The following is an 11767-nucleotide window of genomic DNA, read 5'->3' as shown; positions in this document are numbered from 1 at the left end:
GCTCTCTTCGCCACTGCCTCCTCTCTTGACCACTGCACTCATTTTTGTTTTTTGAGGTAGGTTCTCACTGTAGCCCAGGCTGACCTGGAATTCACTATGTAGCCTCAGGGTGGCCTCAAACACACAACGAACCTCCTACCTTGTGTTGGAATTAAATGCGTGTGCCACCATGCCGAACAAAAAATTAATTTTTTAGTTAGGATACAGAGATTTTTTTATCAGGCCATTACACTCTCGAAGAGCTCTCCTCGGTCCCCGTCCCTTTCTGTCTCACTTGAGTGCATCATTTCCTCTTTAAAGTCATCTCATCCTCCGTCAATGAAGGGTCAGAAAGCCTCCAAACCAGACATCTTGTCGCCTTCCCTGCCTTGGGGAATCCCACACCCTCCCTCACTTCCCTAGCATCCGACTCATGAGCAGTAAGTGCTGCTGACGGGCACACCTCCTGTGCTCTTAGTCTGGGCGGGAGAATCAGAGTATTTTGGGGTCACTTCTTCCAGCAGGTTTTCTTATATATCCCAGCAAGGCTCCTTTCCTCAACCAAATTAGGCACCGGAGCAAAGTTCTAGAACCCTTCCTGCTCCATCATGGTTTGTTTTGGTTTTTCGAGGTAGGGTTTCACTCTGGCTCAGGCTGACCTGGAATTCACTATGTAGTCTCAGGGTGGCCTCAAACTCATGGCGATCCTCTGACCTCTGCCTCCCCAGTGCTGGGATTAAAGGCGTGCGCCACCACGCCCAGCTCCACCATGTTAATGGGAATACATGGAACCCTGATGGCTCTTCACCTTCCTTCTGTAATCTCTCAGACCCTGCCCTTGCAGGTCCCCTCCTTACTTCCCCCACTCTCCCCCCGTCAGTCAGTCTCACAGCTCTGTAGGCCTGACCCATCCCTCACCATCTCCTTGATCCTGTCCTGTCCTCAAACCAGCTTTCGAGAAATCCTTCTCTCTCCAACCCAGAGGAGTGGAGGGCCGGGGAATTGGAGGCAAGGAACCACCATGCTGGGGTGATGGGGGAAGGTGCAGGGCTCTGTGGGGATCTCAGCAGAGAAACCCTACCACGCATGAAACCTGCGGTGGATCCCACTCTCCTCCCCTGGAGTTGCTTGGAGCCCCTTCTGGCCTTGGGCGGAGCAGAAGGCTGGTGGGAGGGGAAGGAGGAGGCAGGGCAGGGGAATACCGACCACACAATATTCCAGTCCCTGCTCCTTTCCCATCCGCCCCCACCCCCTCCGCCAAACACGCTCCCTGGGTTAATTTTTAGCAACGCAGCTCGCACATTAGTCACTCCCTGTCACCCACCTACACGGCAGGAGGCTGCGGTGCTCTGCCGTCATCCGTCCCCGCCCTAGGCCACCCTCCCCCTCCCCTGGGTGTGCAAGGCCCACCAGGAGCCCCATTAGGCCTGGGTGAGGGTACCACCATCACAGAGACCAGCTGCGTGGCAGAGGCTGGGTACAGGATGCTGGAAGTGGGGTTTGTCACCTGCTTGGGAAGAGAAAGCCAGGGAGGCCCCCAGAGTCCCCACTCCCAAAGGCTGAGTTGTGCCAGTCAGCTGGCCTCCTGGCAGCCCCAGGCTCTGGGCACAAAGGTGGGGGAGGGCCCCTACCCTAGACCAAAGCTCTGAGAGCTGATGTGTGTCCCCACTGCGGAGCAGCTGTTCAAACACACAGCTTGGGGCAGCTCCGCTTTCCTTACCAGACGTCTTCCCTTCCTAGACCATGGTGGTGGCAGCCACTACCCAGCCCCAAAGGGACTTCGTGAGGGGCACAGATGCCAGCTGCAGGTGGAATAGAGAGGCCGTCTGTTCTCTGCACCCCTAGGGCTGACAAGCGGGCAGGTGGTGACTTCCCCATGCAGGGGTGGGTGGCCCAGAGTTCACAGAGCACCTGCTGTGGGCGGGGCTCTAAGCTTGGGCCTCTAGGGGCGACTTTCTTTGCTCACTGATTCACAGGTCGTCCTTATTTATTACTTATTTGCTTATTGCCATGTTGGATGCCCTACCACTGAGTCACACCCAGCCTCGAGGTGAAATTTGAAGCAAGGCTATGCTTTTACCCTCACCATGGCAAAAGACCCTGCTTGGAAATGAGATGGGGACTCCTCTCTGAGGGAAGGTTAAACTTAAGACTTGAAGGTTAAGGATCAGCCTGGAAAAGTTGAAGAATAGGAGCAGCAAGGGCTGGAGAGATGGCTTAGCAGTTAAGCGCTTGCCTGTGAAGCCCAAGGACCCCGGTTGGAGGCTCAAATCCCCAGGACCCACATAAGCCAGATGCACAAGGGGGCGCACGCATCTGGAGTTTGCAGTGGCTGGAGGCCCTGGCGTGCCCACTCTCTCCCCTTCTCTCTGCCCTTCTGTCTCCCAAATAAATAAAATATATTAAAATATATTTACTTTTAAAAAAGAATAAGAGCAGAAAAAGTAGCTCAAATGCTAGTGATATGGAAGGAGACAGAATTTGTGCAACAGGGGGTCTCAATATAGTGGCAGAGGCTGATCACACACAAGGGCTGGGGCTGGCCAAGTCGCTAAGCCCATGCTTTGTGACCTTAGAAAGGTCATCTCAAGGAAGGTGGTGCCATTTCGGAGATACTGTGCCATACGCTGCACTGAGGGTCCTGAATACTAGAATGGGGGCGGGGGGCGCGGATAGCAACAAATAATCAGAAAAAGGTCCCTGCACCTTGCAACAAGTTTTTTTCCCTAGCAAGTGGGGAGGAATACAGACCAAACCCCAAACCTATAAAAGTCGAGTCTTGGATGATGAGACTGAGTGTGAAGGGAATAAACCAGTCTGTCACAAAGAAGGGCATGGCTGTGTCTGACTGGGTGGGCAGAGCCAGTACTGAAAGAGTCACTTGTGGGAAGAGCCACAGCAGAAGCCCTGAGGGAGGGACCACAACCACGCATAACCAGCAATCAGAGCAGGGGGAGGGGAGACAGGACAGGAGGCAGGCAAAAAAGGCGGACAGGGCAGCCCAGGAGTGAAGTCTTATCCTGGAAACATTTGATTCTAGAGCAACGGAGTGACTGGGTGATTGAATCTGATACAGGTTGGGTGGATGGTGAGTCCCCTGTGGATTTCTGTCCCCAAGGCGGACCCCAGAGTCAGGCACTTTCAGAGACGGTTGGGGATTTTAGATAAGCCTTGCCCTGGGGAGGGAAGCTCCAAAGATGTCCTTGAACAAAAGAGGCCCACGAGGGGGTGAGGCCTCATTCAGGCCCATACATGTAGGTTAAAATCTCCTACACTATTTCCCTGGCTGGAGGCTGAAAGAAAGAAGTAAAATACGGGGTGTGTGTGTGTGTGTGTGTGTGTTTGGAGGGTGCTGCCGAGATGGAGTCGGAGCTTGTCAAAGCCCAGCCCTTCCCCCAAAGGCAGTTACCACGCTGACACAGATGCAAAAAAAAACCCGTCAATTTTATACAGTTTGTGGTTCAGAAACAACATATGCAAAATGGTGAGACAGTCTGTGCCATCCTACCACACCTGAACAAGCCCACTCCAGTTCCCCAGGACCCCTGCCCAGCAGGACCCCACTTGTTATAGGCTCCTGGGAAGGGAAGGGCCACGCCCTCAGGGATCGAGGTTGGAGGCAGGGACCAGCACCTTGTCCCCCTGGGGCTCACTGGTCCTTGATGTGTGGGTGTGTAGAAGACCCACCACGGGCCTCTTATCCCCAAGGCTGGGGGCAGGGGAACGAGTCAAAACTGAGGGGAGGGATTTCCGGGACAGGACTCTCACCCCATGGGAAGGGGCTTTCCTGGACCCCACAAGGCACGACTGACCCAGACTGGCACATACATCCCTTTGGCCCCTCGATCTCTCAATTCCCAATGCCTGGTCCCTTGGCGGGGCTTCTGCTGACATTTAGAAGAGAAAGGAGGGGCCTGGGCCTGGCCCCCCCTTGCAAACCCATGAGCTGGCCAGGACCCTCTCCAGCAGCTCTGGGCTCCTGGGGTCCCTTGGGCCCGACACTACCACCCCCCCCACACTACTCTTTGCACTGGCTGTTAAGAACGAATAAATAAATAAATACCTCCCGCCCGCCCGCCTGCACCCCTACAGCTGGCTCTCCTCCTCCTCCAGGGAGCGGTTGAGTCCAGGGATGAACTTGAGCAGCCGCCGGCGGAAGCTGCGGTACTTGGTCTTGCGCAGGCCGGGGCCGCACAGGGCCTGCTCGCGGGCCTCAGTCCAGAGCGCGCCCGGGACGCCCCCGCCGCCGCCGCCGCCCCCGCCGGGTCCCGCGCACCGCACGCTGGCGCTGCGGCTGAGCGCGGCGCGCGGCACCGGGGCGGGGCCGGGGACCTCGGCGGGGCCCGGGCCGGGGGCGCGCGCGGGCGGCGGCTGGGGCAGCGCCTTCGGCTCGGCGCCCCCGAAGAAGCACGTGTGGTAGACCGCGTCGTCGGCGGCGTCGTCGCCGCGGGCCCTCCGCGCTCCCCCGCGGGGACCCCCGGGGGCAGCGAGCAGAGGCCCGAAGGGAAGCGAGCCGGGGAGCAGGCCCGCGCCGTACAGGCAGGAGCGCACGGACTCCAGCGTGTCGTAGATGCTCGGGTCCTTCACCACCAGGCCTGCGGGGGACACAAGATGCCAGCTGGGGAGGGCATTGAGGGCCTGGGGCTTAACCTGTTGGTTACAGGACTTAGTGCGACCCGGGGACCTGTGCGCGCGCGCGCGGCTGGAGGACCAGTGACAGATCTGATGGAAGCTTTGAGCCTCGGCGCTCCCAACTGAAAAATGGCAAGGCATCCTTACCTAACCCTTCTCTTGGGCAGAGGGCAACAATGACAAACTCCAAGTTTGTGTGTTGTCAGCCGCGGGCAGTATGCTGCCCAAAGCTGGTAGCCCCACAAACTTTTCTAGTTCTGAGACGGAAGCACAGGTGTGGGGGGGTCTGTGAGGAGCAGGGGGGGGGCCTTCAAACCCGATCTGCTCACCATGTACCAGCCGCTGCTCCTGAACTGTTAGCGATCTATATTCTCCCCACTTCTCATACAGGGTTTGCTGCAAGACATACCCAGGCTACCGTCAGGATTAACAGGATGGACACGGAACAGGTCAGAGAGTAGGCAGAGAAGCCTCAGGGATGCAAGAGGCTGGGGCAGAAAAGAACCCCTGGAGGAGCAGGCGTTAAGAACAAAGGAAGGACAGAGGGGACAGAGCCTGGACACTTTCGGCCCATACCTTGAGGTACTGCAGGCGAGCCTCTAGTTCTGCCTTCCGAATGGACGTCCCATACAGAGTTTCCAGCCTGAGGGATTGAGGGGACAAAGGCTGAACAAGTCCTTAGGCTGAGGAAACACCAGGGAGCTGATTTCAGGAGCCCTTAGGTTCTGCATGAATACCTGAGAACGTTGCCTGATGCCTTAATGATATCCACAATCTCTCTGTGCCGGATGCCCTCTACGTTCAGGCCGTTGACACTGGCAATGGTGTCCCCTGTCAGAAAGAGAAGAGGTCAGCTCCCATTCCCCAGGGCACAAGGGAAGGCTTCTAGCCCCCACCTCAGCCAGAAAGGGGAGGGGATGATAACACTGAGAATATACTTCTGTACTCCTTCCCTCTGCTCCATGGTTGTGGGGAGACTTGGACATCTCTTTTACCCCATACAAAACACACTCACAAAACCATAGCCGTTCCTTCCTGCCCGGTGAGGGCCAGCTTGCCTGGACCCAGATCCCCTAGGTGCTGCAGGCTGCAAAGGAACTAAGCTCTCACACCTTCAGCAAGATTTATGTTCCCAAACATTAAACCCTCCCAGGCCCCTGGGCTGTCCCTACAGTGTTATTTCTGTCCAGTCCACACCTTTCATGAGACCCAGTCAAGACAAGAAAGGTGCAGGGTTTGTAGCACCCAACTAAGAGCCAACACTGGCTCCAGACATGAGAGGCCTCAGCTTTGGATGCACAGGGTCCTGACCTCAGGCAGGGCAAGCCACTATCTCTAAGAGCTCCTTTGCCATCTGTAGAAGAAGGGACAAATCCCTGATGTGGCTATCTCATGGATAATCCAGAGGGAGACTGCCTGGGCCACTACTGTAGGACTCCTAGAGCTGCTGGTGAGTGAGCAAGAGGATTAAGGGCCGAGGGACAACCATGCTGACAGAACATGCAGATACATGCAGCCGGAGGCTGCCCCTTCCTGGGACCTGGGGACTTTGCATTTGTCCCATCTCCGGTCTCCTGGAGCATTCTTTCCCGGCAGGGTAGGCTTTCCACGGCCCATGTCAGGTAGAGCTGGTGGAATGCTGCGCCCTCCCTGCTCTGCCCCACATCGGCAGGCAGAACCCAGAACAGCAGCGCAGCGTGCAGCAGTGCTCTGCTCTGCGTTGTGGTCCCAGAAGCCCCTTCACTCCTACTGCCCCATTTCACAACCCCGACGGCACAACATCACACAGTAAATGGCAAAGGTGCCTGGATCCAAAGCCCAGGTCTCAAGCGAGAGAAGAAAGGAGAGATTTACCACTCCTCTTGACAGTAAGGTTACCGTGTCCCAGAGCCCTGGGTCCTAGGCTCATGGCCCACCTGGTGTGAGCCCAGCTAACTGGGCAGGGCTGGACTCATGAACTCTGCAGACAAAGGTCACCATCTCCACTCGCTGCTCCTCTCTGTGGTGAAGGCCATATGTCTGTAACAAGCAAGGAGACCCTCAGGCTGGAGATAGGTAGGTCTACCCGTCCCTTAGGTCGACCTCCTGACCCATCACCCTCTGCTCTAGGCCCAGCTTCTCTTCTCACCTGGATCTCAAAACCGAAAGTCTGGTTATCCTCCTTCTCCAATGTCAGCACCTTCCTGCCAAAGACACGGGGGTCAAGACCACAGGATTAAGGAAGCATAACAGGGGATGGAGAGATGGCACAGTGGTTAAGGTGCTTACCTGCGAAGCCTAAAGACCCAGGTTCAATGCCCCAGTACCCACGTAAACCAGATGCACAAGGTGGCACATGCATCTGGAATTTGTTTGCAGTGGCTGCAGGCCCTGGCCCATTCTCTCTCTGCCTCTTCTCTCTCTCTCAAATAAGCATACCAAAGCTAGCCATGGTGGCCCCACACTTCTAATTCCAGCACTTGGGAGGCTGAGGCAGGAGGATGACGAGTTTGAGCCTGAGCCTCACAGAAGACCCTGTCTCAAACAACAAAAAGAGGAATGTGATGGTCCCACAGCTTTTCCCTCAAGGATTTGGAAGTCTGATCTAGCACATCACAGGACCCAGTCTCCAGTGGTAACTCACTCATCAGATTTTTGGAATGCCCTCCTTCCCAAACCCAACTGAAATTGGCCTCAGGGAGCTACACAGAATTAAACCAGTCTCCTGCAGCAGGGAGGGGAGACACCAGGAAGAATTGACCTGAGAGAGAAGTAAGCTCACTGTACCCTAGCCTTCTAGTGTACCCCCAGATATAGATACAGTCACTAACTAGCTGAGCCCCCCCCCCCACCTAGTTAGCACGGGCCTGGAGCCTCCAGGATCTTCAGCTTTGGGGAGAAGACGCCCCACCCCCCAGAGGCCAGTCACGAGGCTCAGCACAGACCACAGCTGCTCCTCCCAGCTGCGGTGGGGCCAGCCCACCAGATGTGAGAGCTGGGGGAGGGGAGCCTGAGGCCGCCCCTTCCAGCACTGAACTGAAGGCCTGCCGACTGGACACAATGGCCTGGAGCCGCTCCAGATCCTCGCCTGCTGGGGGAGCCCAGAGTTTCCTCTGCCCACCCCACTCCCTTCCTTCCCGCCAGCCAGACGCAGAGTTAAAGTTGCTCTTAAGGCCCCTTCCAGTCTGGCACTTCAGAAAGACTCTGGAGACCAGGACTCCGGGCTCCTAGCCCGGGGTCCCCCTCCCCCTTTGATCCCAGCCTCTTCCCTCGTGGACTGGGGCAGGAGGCAGGGGACCTGGGAGTTCTGTGTCTGTCCCAGTGTTCTCTGGGTTTCAGGAAGGGTCTGTGAACTTTTACTTCAAAGGGCCAGATGGTAAATATTTTAGATTTTCTTTGTAGGCCCCATATGGCTTCTGACAATATATCTTTTTGTTTTTTACAGTATTTTTTTCCTTTTTTTACAGACCTTTAAAATATTTTATATACATGATTCTTAGTTTAAGGGCCATTAGACCAACCTGGCCAGCAGGACACCATTTGGTGGCCCATTTCAAAGGAAGCCAAACTCTGCAATTGGTCACACTGGGATAGGGTCTGGGCCCACTGAGCTGGGCGGGCTCAGCCAGGGAGGACAGGCTAGGACACTCTTCACACTCCCTCCCAGTGACCCATTCTCCACCTCTCACTAATCCAGATCTCAGGGGAAAGGCAACTGGTGGAGACTGGGGGCGGTTAAGGAGCACCTAATGACTCAAAAGTCCTCCCCCCTTACTTTGCCACCCCTTCATACATCCCACACCCCAACCTGCCCCTCACTCCCAGTGGAGGAGCCATATTTAAGCATGGGAGATGCCTCCCAGGGGGCTGTGCCGAGATGCTGCATGGTATCGCCCCCCCCCAAACTCTTCCCACCCCAGCACTTCACTCTTCAGGACCACAGCACGGGCTGGAGTGGGGAGGGGGTGACTCACCGCTGCTGTTCAGGACTCTGGCTGAGATTCTTCCAGCGAAATCCCGAGCCCTGGGTGGAAAGTCAGGCAGGGAAGAGAGGGGGGCTATCCTTGAGCAGATGCTGTGGAGCCTTCACTCTGTGAAGTCCCTTACCTGGACTCCAGCTCTGGACAGGGAATCCCACTCCCTTTTCAACTGTCTCTGCTTTGGTGCTGGTGGTACAATTTGCCAAGTACGACTGCTAGGTGTCCCCCCCCATCCCTAGGACCTTGAGAACACAGCTGTCCCCCTACATTCTAGATCCATGAACCTCTAGGCCACAGCTGGTTTCCAGCTTGGTGAGGACTGGGACTTCAGAACAGTTTCCACTGCCCTAGGCACATGCCTGTAGGGGCTCAGGCCTTCCTGGCACCAAGGGCTTTTTCTTAACGAGACTACAAGGGCAGTGGAGAGCCTGAGCTTACCCATAAAAGTGGGTCTGTTCACCCAAAATCTCAGCCGCAGACAGGAGCTTAGGAGAACAGGGGTGGGGGACTCAGATCTGGAGGCTGGCAATGCCATCCTGAATGTGGCAGAGCTAGAACAGAGGTGCCAAGTCTCCTAAGTACAGTCTGCCTGGTGGGGGGGGGGGGGAGTGAGCTGGCCAAAACCACACCCTGGATATATTACCATGTATTTTCTAGGTTAAAAAAACTCATATATTATTAGTATATTATGTAATATATATATAATAACTTGTTACCAAGTCTCTCTATACTTACGGAAAGAAACTGGGGGTTCCTTTTGGGAGGAAAGGTAACAAAACTTAGGTCGTTCCTCCCTCCCCCCCCCCCCCCCCCGTCCAATTCTTCAGAGCCCTTCTTAACCTAAAAGTTCTCTGCTCTTTCCTAAGATTTCAGTTCTTAAAGGAAGCCCCATTCTGGACTAGCCCTTTTCCCAAGTGCCGAAACAGCCCAGGGCCTTCCAGGTCTGTACACTCCTTAACTATCCCCATCCCCCACTCTGCCCCAAGGCAAGGAAGAGAAGGGGGGGGCCTACCCCCTCTCTCCCCAGAACCGAAGATTAACCTTAGGGTGGGGAACAGTTTCCAAATGGGCCAAGGAGGAAGGACTGGGTAGCACAGAGAGACCCCTTTGTCTTTCAAACCGATTTTCATAAAATGCAAATTCTCAACAAGCTGTTCATTGTGTGGGGGGGAGCCGGGGGCCAGGGGAGGAAGAGGGAGGGGTGCTGCATTAGGAAAGGCCACCAGTCCTCTTTCCTTAACCTGGGCTTGAAGTCTCCGCATCAGGGTACTCTCGGGTCCCCTCAGGCCAGAGGAAGAGTCCCAGGGAGAGGGAGAGGCAGAGCGGGTGCGGCTCGCATCCTTCCTGCCCCCCTGCGACCCCTCCCATCGCGTCCGGTCAGGGCTGAAGTCAAGGGAGCGGTACTCGAACCCCCGCACGTTAGACGCGGGATAAGGCGACGGGCCCTGAGCCCAAGCGTCCTCCTCGGAAGGTGCGCTCTCGGGGGTCTGCGGCGGGTACCCCACACACTTCTTCCGCGTGGTCACCCACCCCTCCCGTGCCCAGGGCTCCAGGATGCCTCAACTCATCTGGGGCCAGTGGCAGGACTTTTTATCTCTAGCTCTCCCTGTTCCCAAACTGGGGAAGGAACTGAGGCGAGAAGGTCCCTGGGCTTCGAGACTCCTGGACACCAGCCGGCAGGGCGGGAGGGGTGGGGCGCCCGAATGAGGGTGCTGGGGCGGCATCCAGGCAGGGGAGTGGGAGGAGACCGGGCGGCGGTGCGTGGGGAGTGGAGACTGGGGGTGTCGTGGAGGCGGGGACCACAGAGGGTGGTGGTGGTGGGGTCGACCGGGGTCAGTGGGCTTGGGCAGGATGGGGGAGGGGAAATCAGTGGACCCCGAGGAGAGGATGCTGTGGGGGGGGAGGAAGGGGGCCATTAGACACTGATGGGAGTTGAGCAGGTCCTGAGGACGGAGAGCATGGGGGGGGGGGCGCAGAGACTTAGGGGTTGGGGGGCACGCACCTTTCGGCGGGGCAGGGTGCCCCCAGACACGGCGAGCGCGCGGTACAGCTCGGCAGGGTGGTAGTCCTCCAGCGCCGCGTACAGCTCGTCCCCGGGGGCTCCAGGGGGAGCTTCTGCCGCCCGGGGGCCCGAGGAGGCCCGGGTCGAGTCCGGCGCGGCGCGAGCGGCTTCCGAGTCCGGAGCCCGGCCGGCGGGGCCCGGGGTGGCCGCCGCCTCCTCCTTCTGCTGCAGCTTCCTGAGCCTGCGGAGGGTCATGGCTCCGGCGCGGGGCGCCGCGGGGAGGCGACGCTGCCAGCGGCCGGGGGACGCCAGCCCCGCGGGCCGCGTGTAGCCTTCCTTTATAGGCTCGGCAGCCGAGCGGGGCGTGGCCTCGACCCCCGGCACGCAGGCTCCGCCCCCGGGGAGCCGCTGGCCCCGCCCACAGGACTCCAGGACCCGCCGAGCTGGGGAAAGTCCCCGGGACCTGGGACTTGGGCGTTCAAGCCGGCAGGACCTGTAGACACGTGGGCAGGACGTCTGGGGTGGGGACTGGATCTAGAAGGTACCTGCAGGGGGATCCGTTGAAGGGGCATTGCGCGAGAATTGAAATTTGGGACTGGGTGGCTTTAGCGATTTTGTGGAGACATGGGGCACAGTAGGGAAGTTGAGGGGAGACCTGGGGAAAGAGGTTGGAGGGGGGAGGGGAGGCCTTAGGCCACGGTAGACAGGGAGGAGTGTGGTCCTGGACGGAGGAGGGAACAGAACGCTCCGGAACTCACGGCAGAATTTCCCCTTCGCATCCATGCCCTCCCTACAAGAGCCGAGTGTACCTTCCTTTCCCACTTCTGGGCGAGAGCAAGGAAGGACCTGGAAACCCTGCCAGTAGGCGGCCTGATTCCGGAGGGTCCTCTGGAGGTGTGGAGACGCCCCTCTCTTTCCTCCGTCTGGGACGCCGGGGCTCAGGTCCGCATTTCCCAGCGGGCAGGTTGTTACTGTGAGTGAGGTTGACTCATGGGTCTGCTGGGGCTGTGCCCAGGCAGAGTGGGTGCTCAGGGTTGGGACAAGGTGTGGTGCTGAGCCACTCTCTGACTGCCTTAGAGACCATTCCTCAGGTTCTTTGTTGCCATGGCTGCCAGGCTCCATGAGAGGAGGGAATTGCCCAGCCCAAGTCTGTCGTCAGTGGTGCTCAAATAAGAAGTGAGAGGGGGAAGTGGAA

The 11767-nt window shown here is 57.6% G+C and overlaps 1 protein-coding gene across 1 annotated transcript; it reads right to left on the bottom strand.

Moving 5' to 3' along the window:
- Window positions 1-3406: 3406 nt before the first annotated feature.
- Window positions 3407-10827, bottom strand: Tamalin (trafficking regulator and scaffold protein tamalin). The gene is made up of 8 exons (XM_012948267.2): window positions 10573-10827; window positions 8565-8614; window positions 6740-6794; window positions 6528-6630; window positions 5349-5442; window positions 5188-5254; window positions 4941-5007; window positions 3407-4574 (listed from the first exon to the last, which is right to left on the bottom strand). The coding sequence occupies exons 1-8, from the start codon at window positions 10825-10827 to the stop codon at window positions 4066-4068; spliced, it is 1200 nt and encodes a 399-aa protein (XP_012803721.2). The 3' UTR covers window positions 3407-4065.
- Between the last annotated feature and the right edge of the window lie 940 nt (window positions 10828-11767).

This window comes from Jaculus jaculus, chromosome 6, assembly GCF_020740685.1.
Source record: "Jaculus jaculus isolate mJacJac1 chromosome 6, mJacJac1.mat.Y.cur, whole genome shotgun sequence".
NCBI classification, from domain to species: Eukaryota; Metazoa; Chordata; class Mammalia; order Rodentia; family Dipodidae; genus Jaculus; species Jaculus jaculus.
Note: the sequence above shows the minus strand (reverse complement) of the source record. Positions and strands in the feature narration are given on the sequence as shown.

Coding starts and splice junctions, on each gene's coding strand:
- Tamalin (XM_012948267.2), bottom strand. CDS start 10,827: ATGACCCTCCGCAGGCTCAGGAAGCTGCAGCAGAAGGAGGAGGCGGCG. Junction 5,008..5,187: donor CTCGCCTGCAGTACCTCAAG/GTATGGGCCGAA, acceptor TATGTCTTGCAG/CAAACCCTGTATGAGAAGTG. Junction 4,575..4,940: donor GGAGCAGCGGCTGGTACATG/GTGAGCAGATCG, acceptor TGTCCCCCGCAG/GCCTGGTGGTGAAGGACCCG.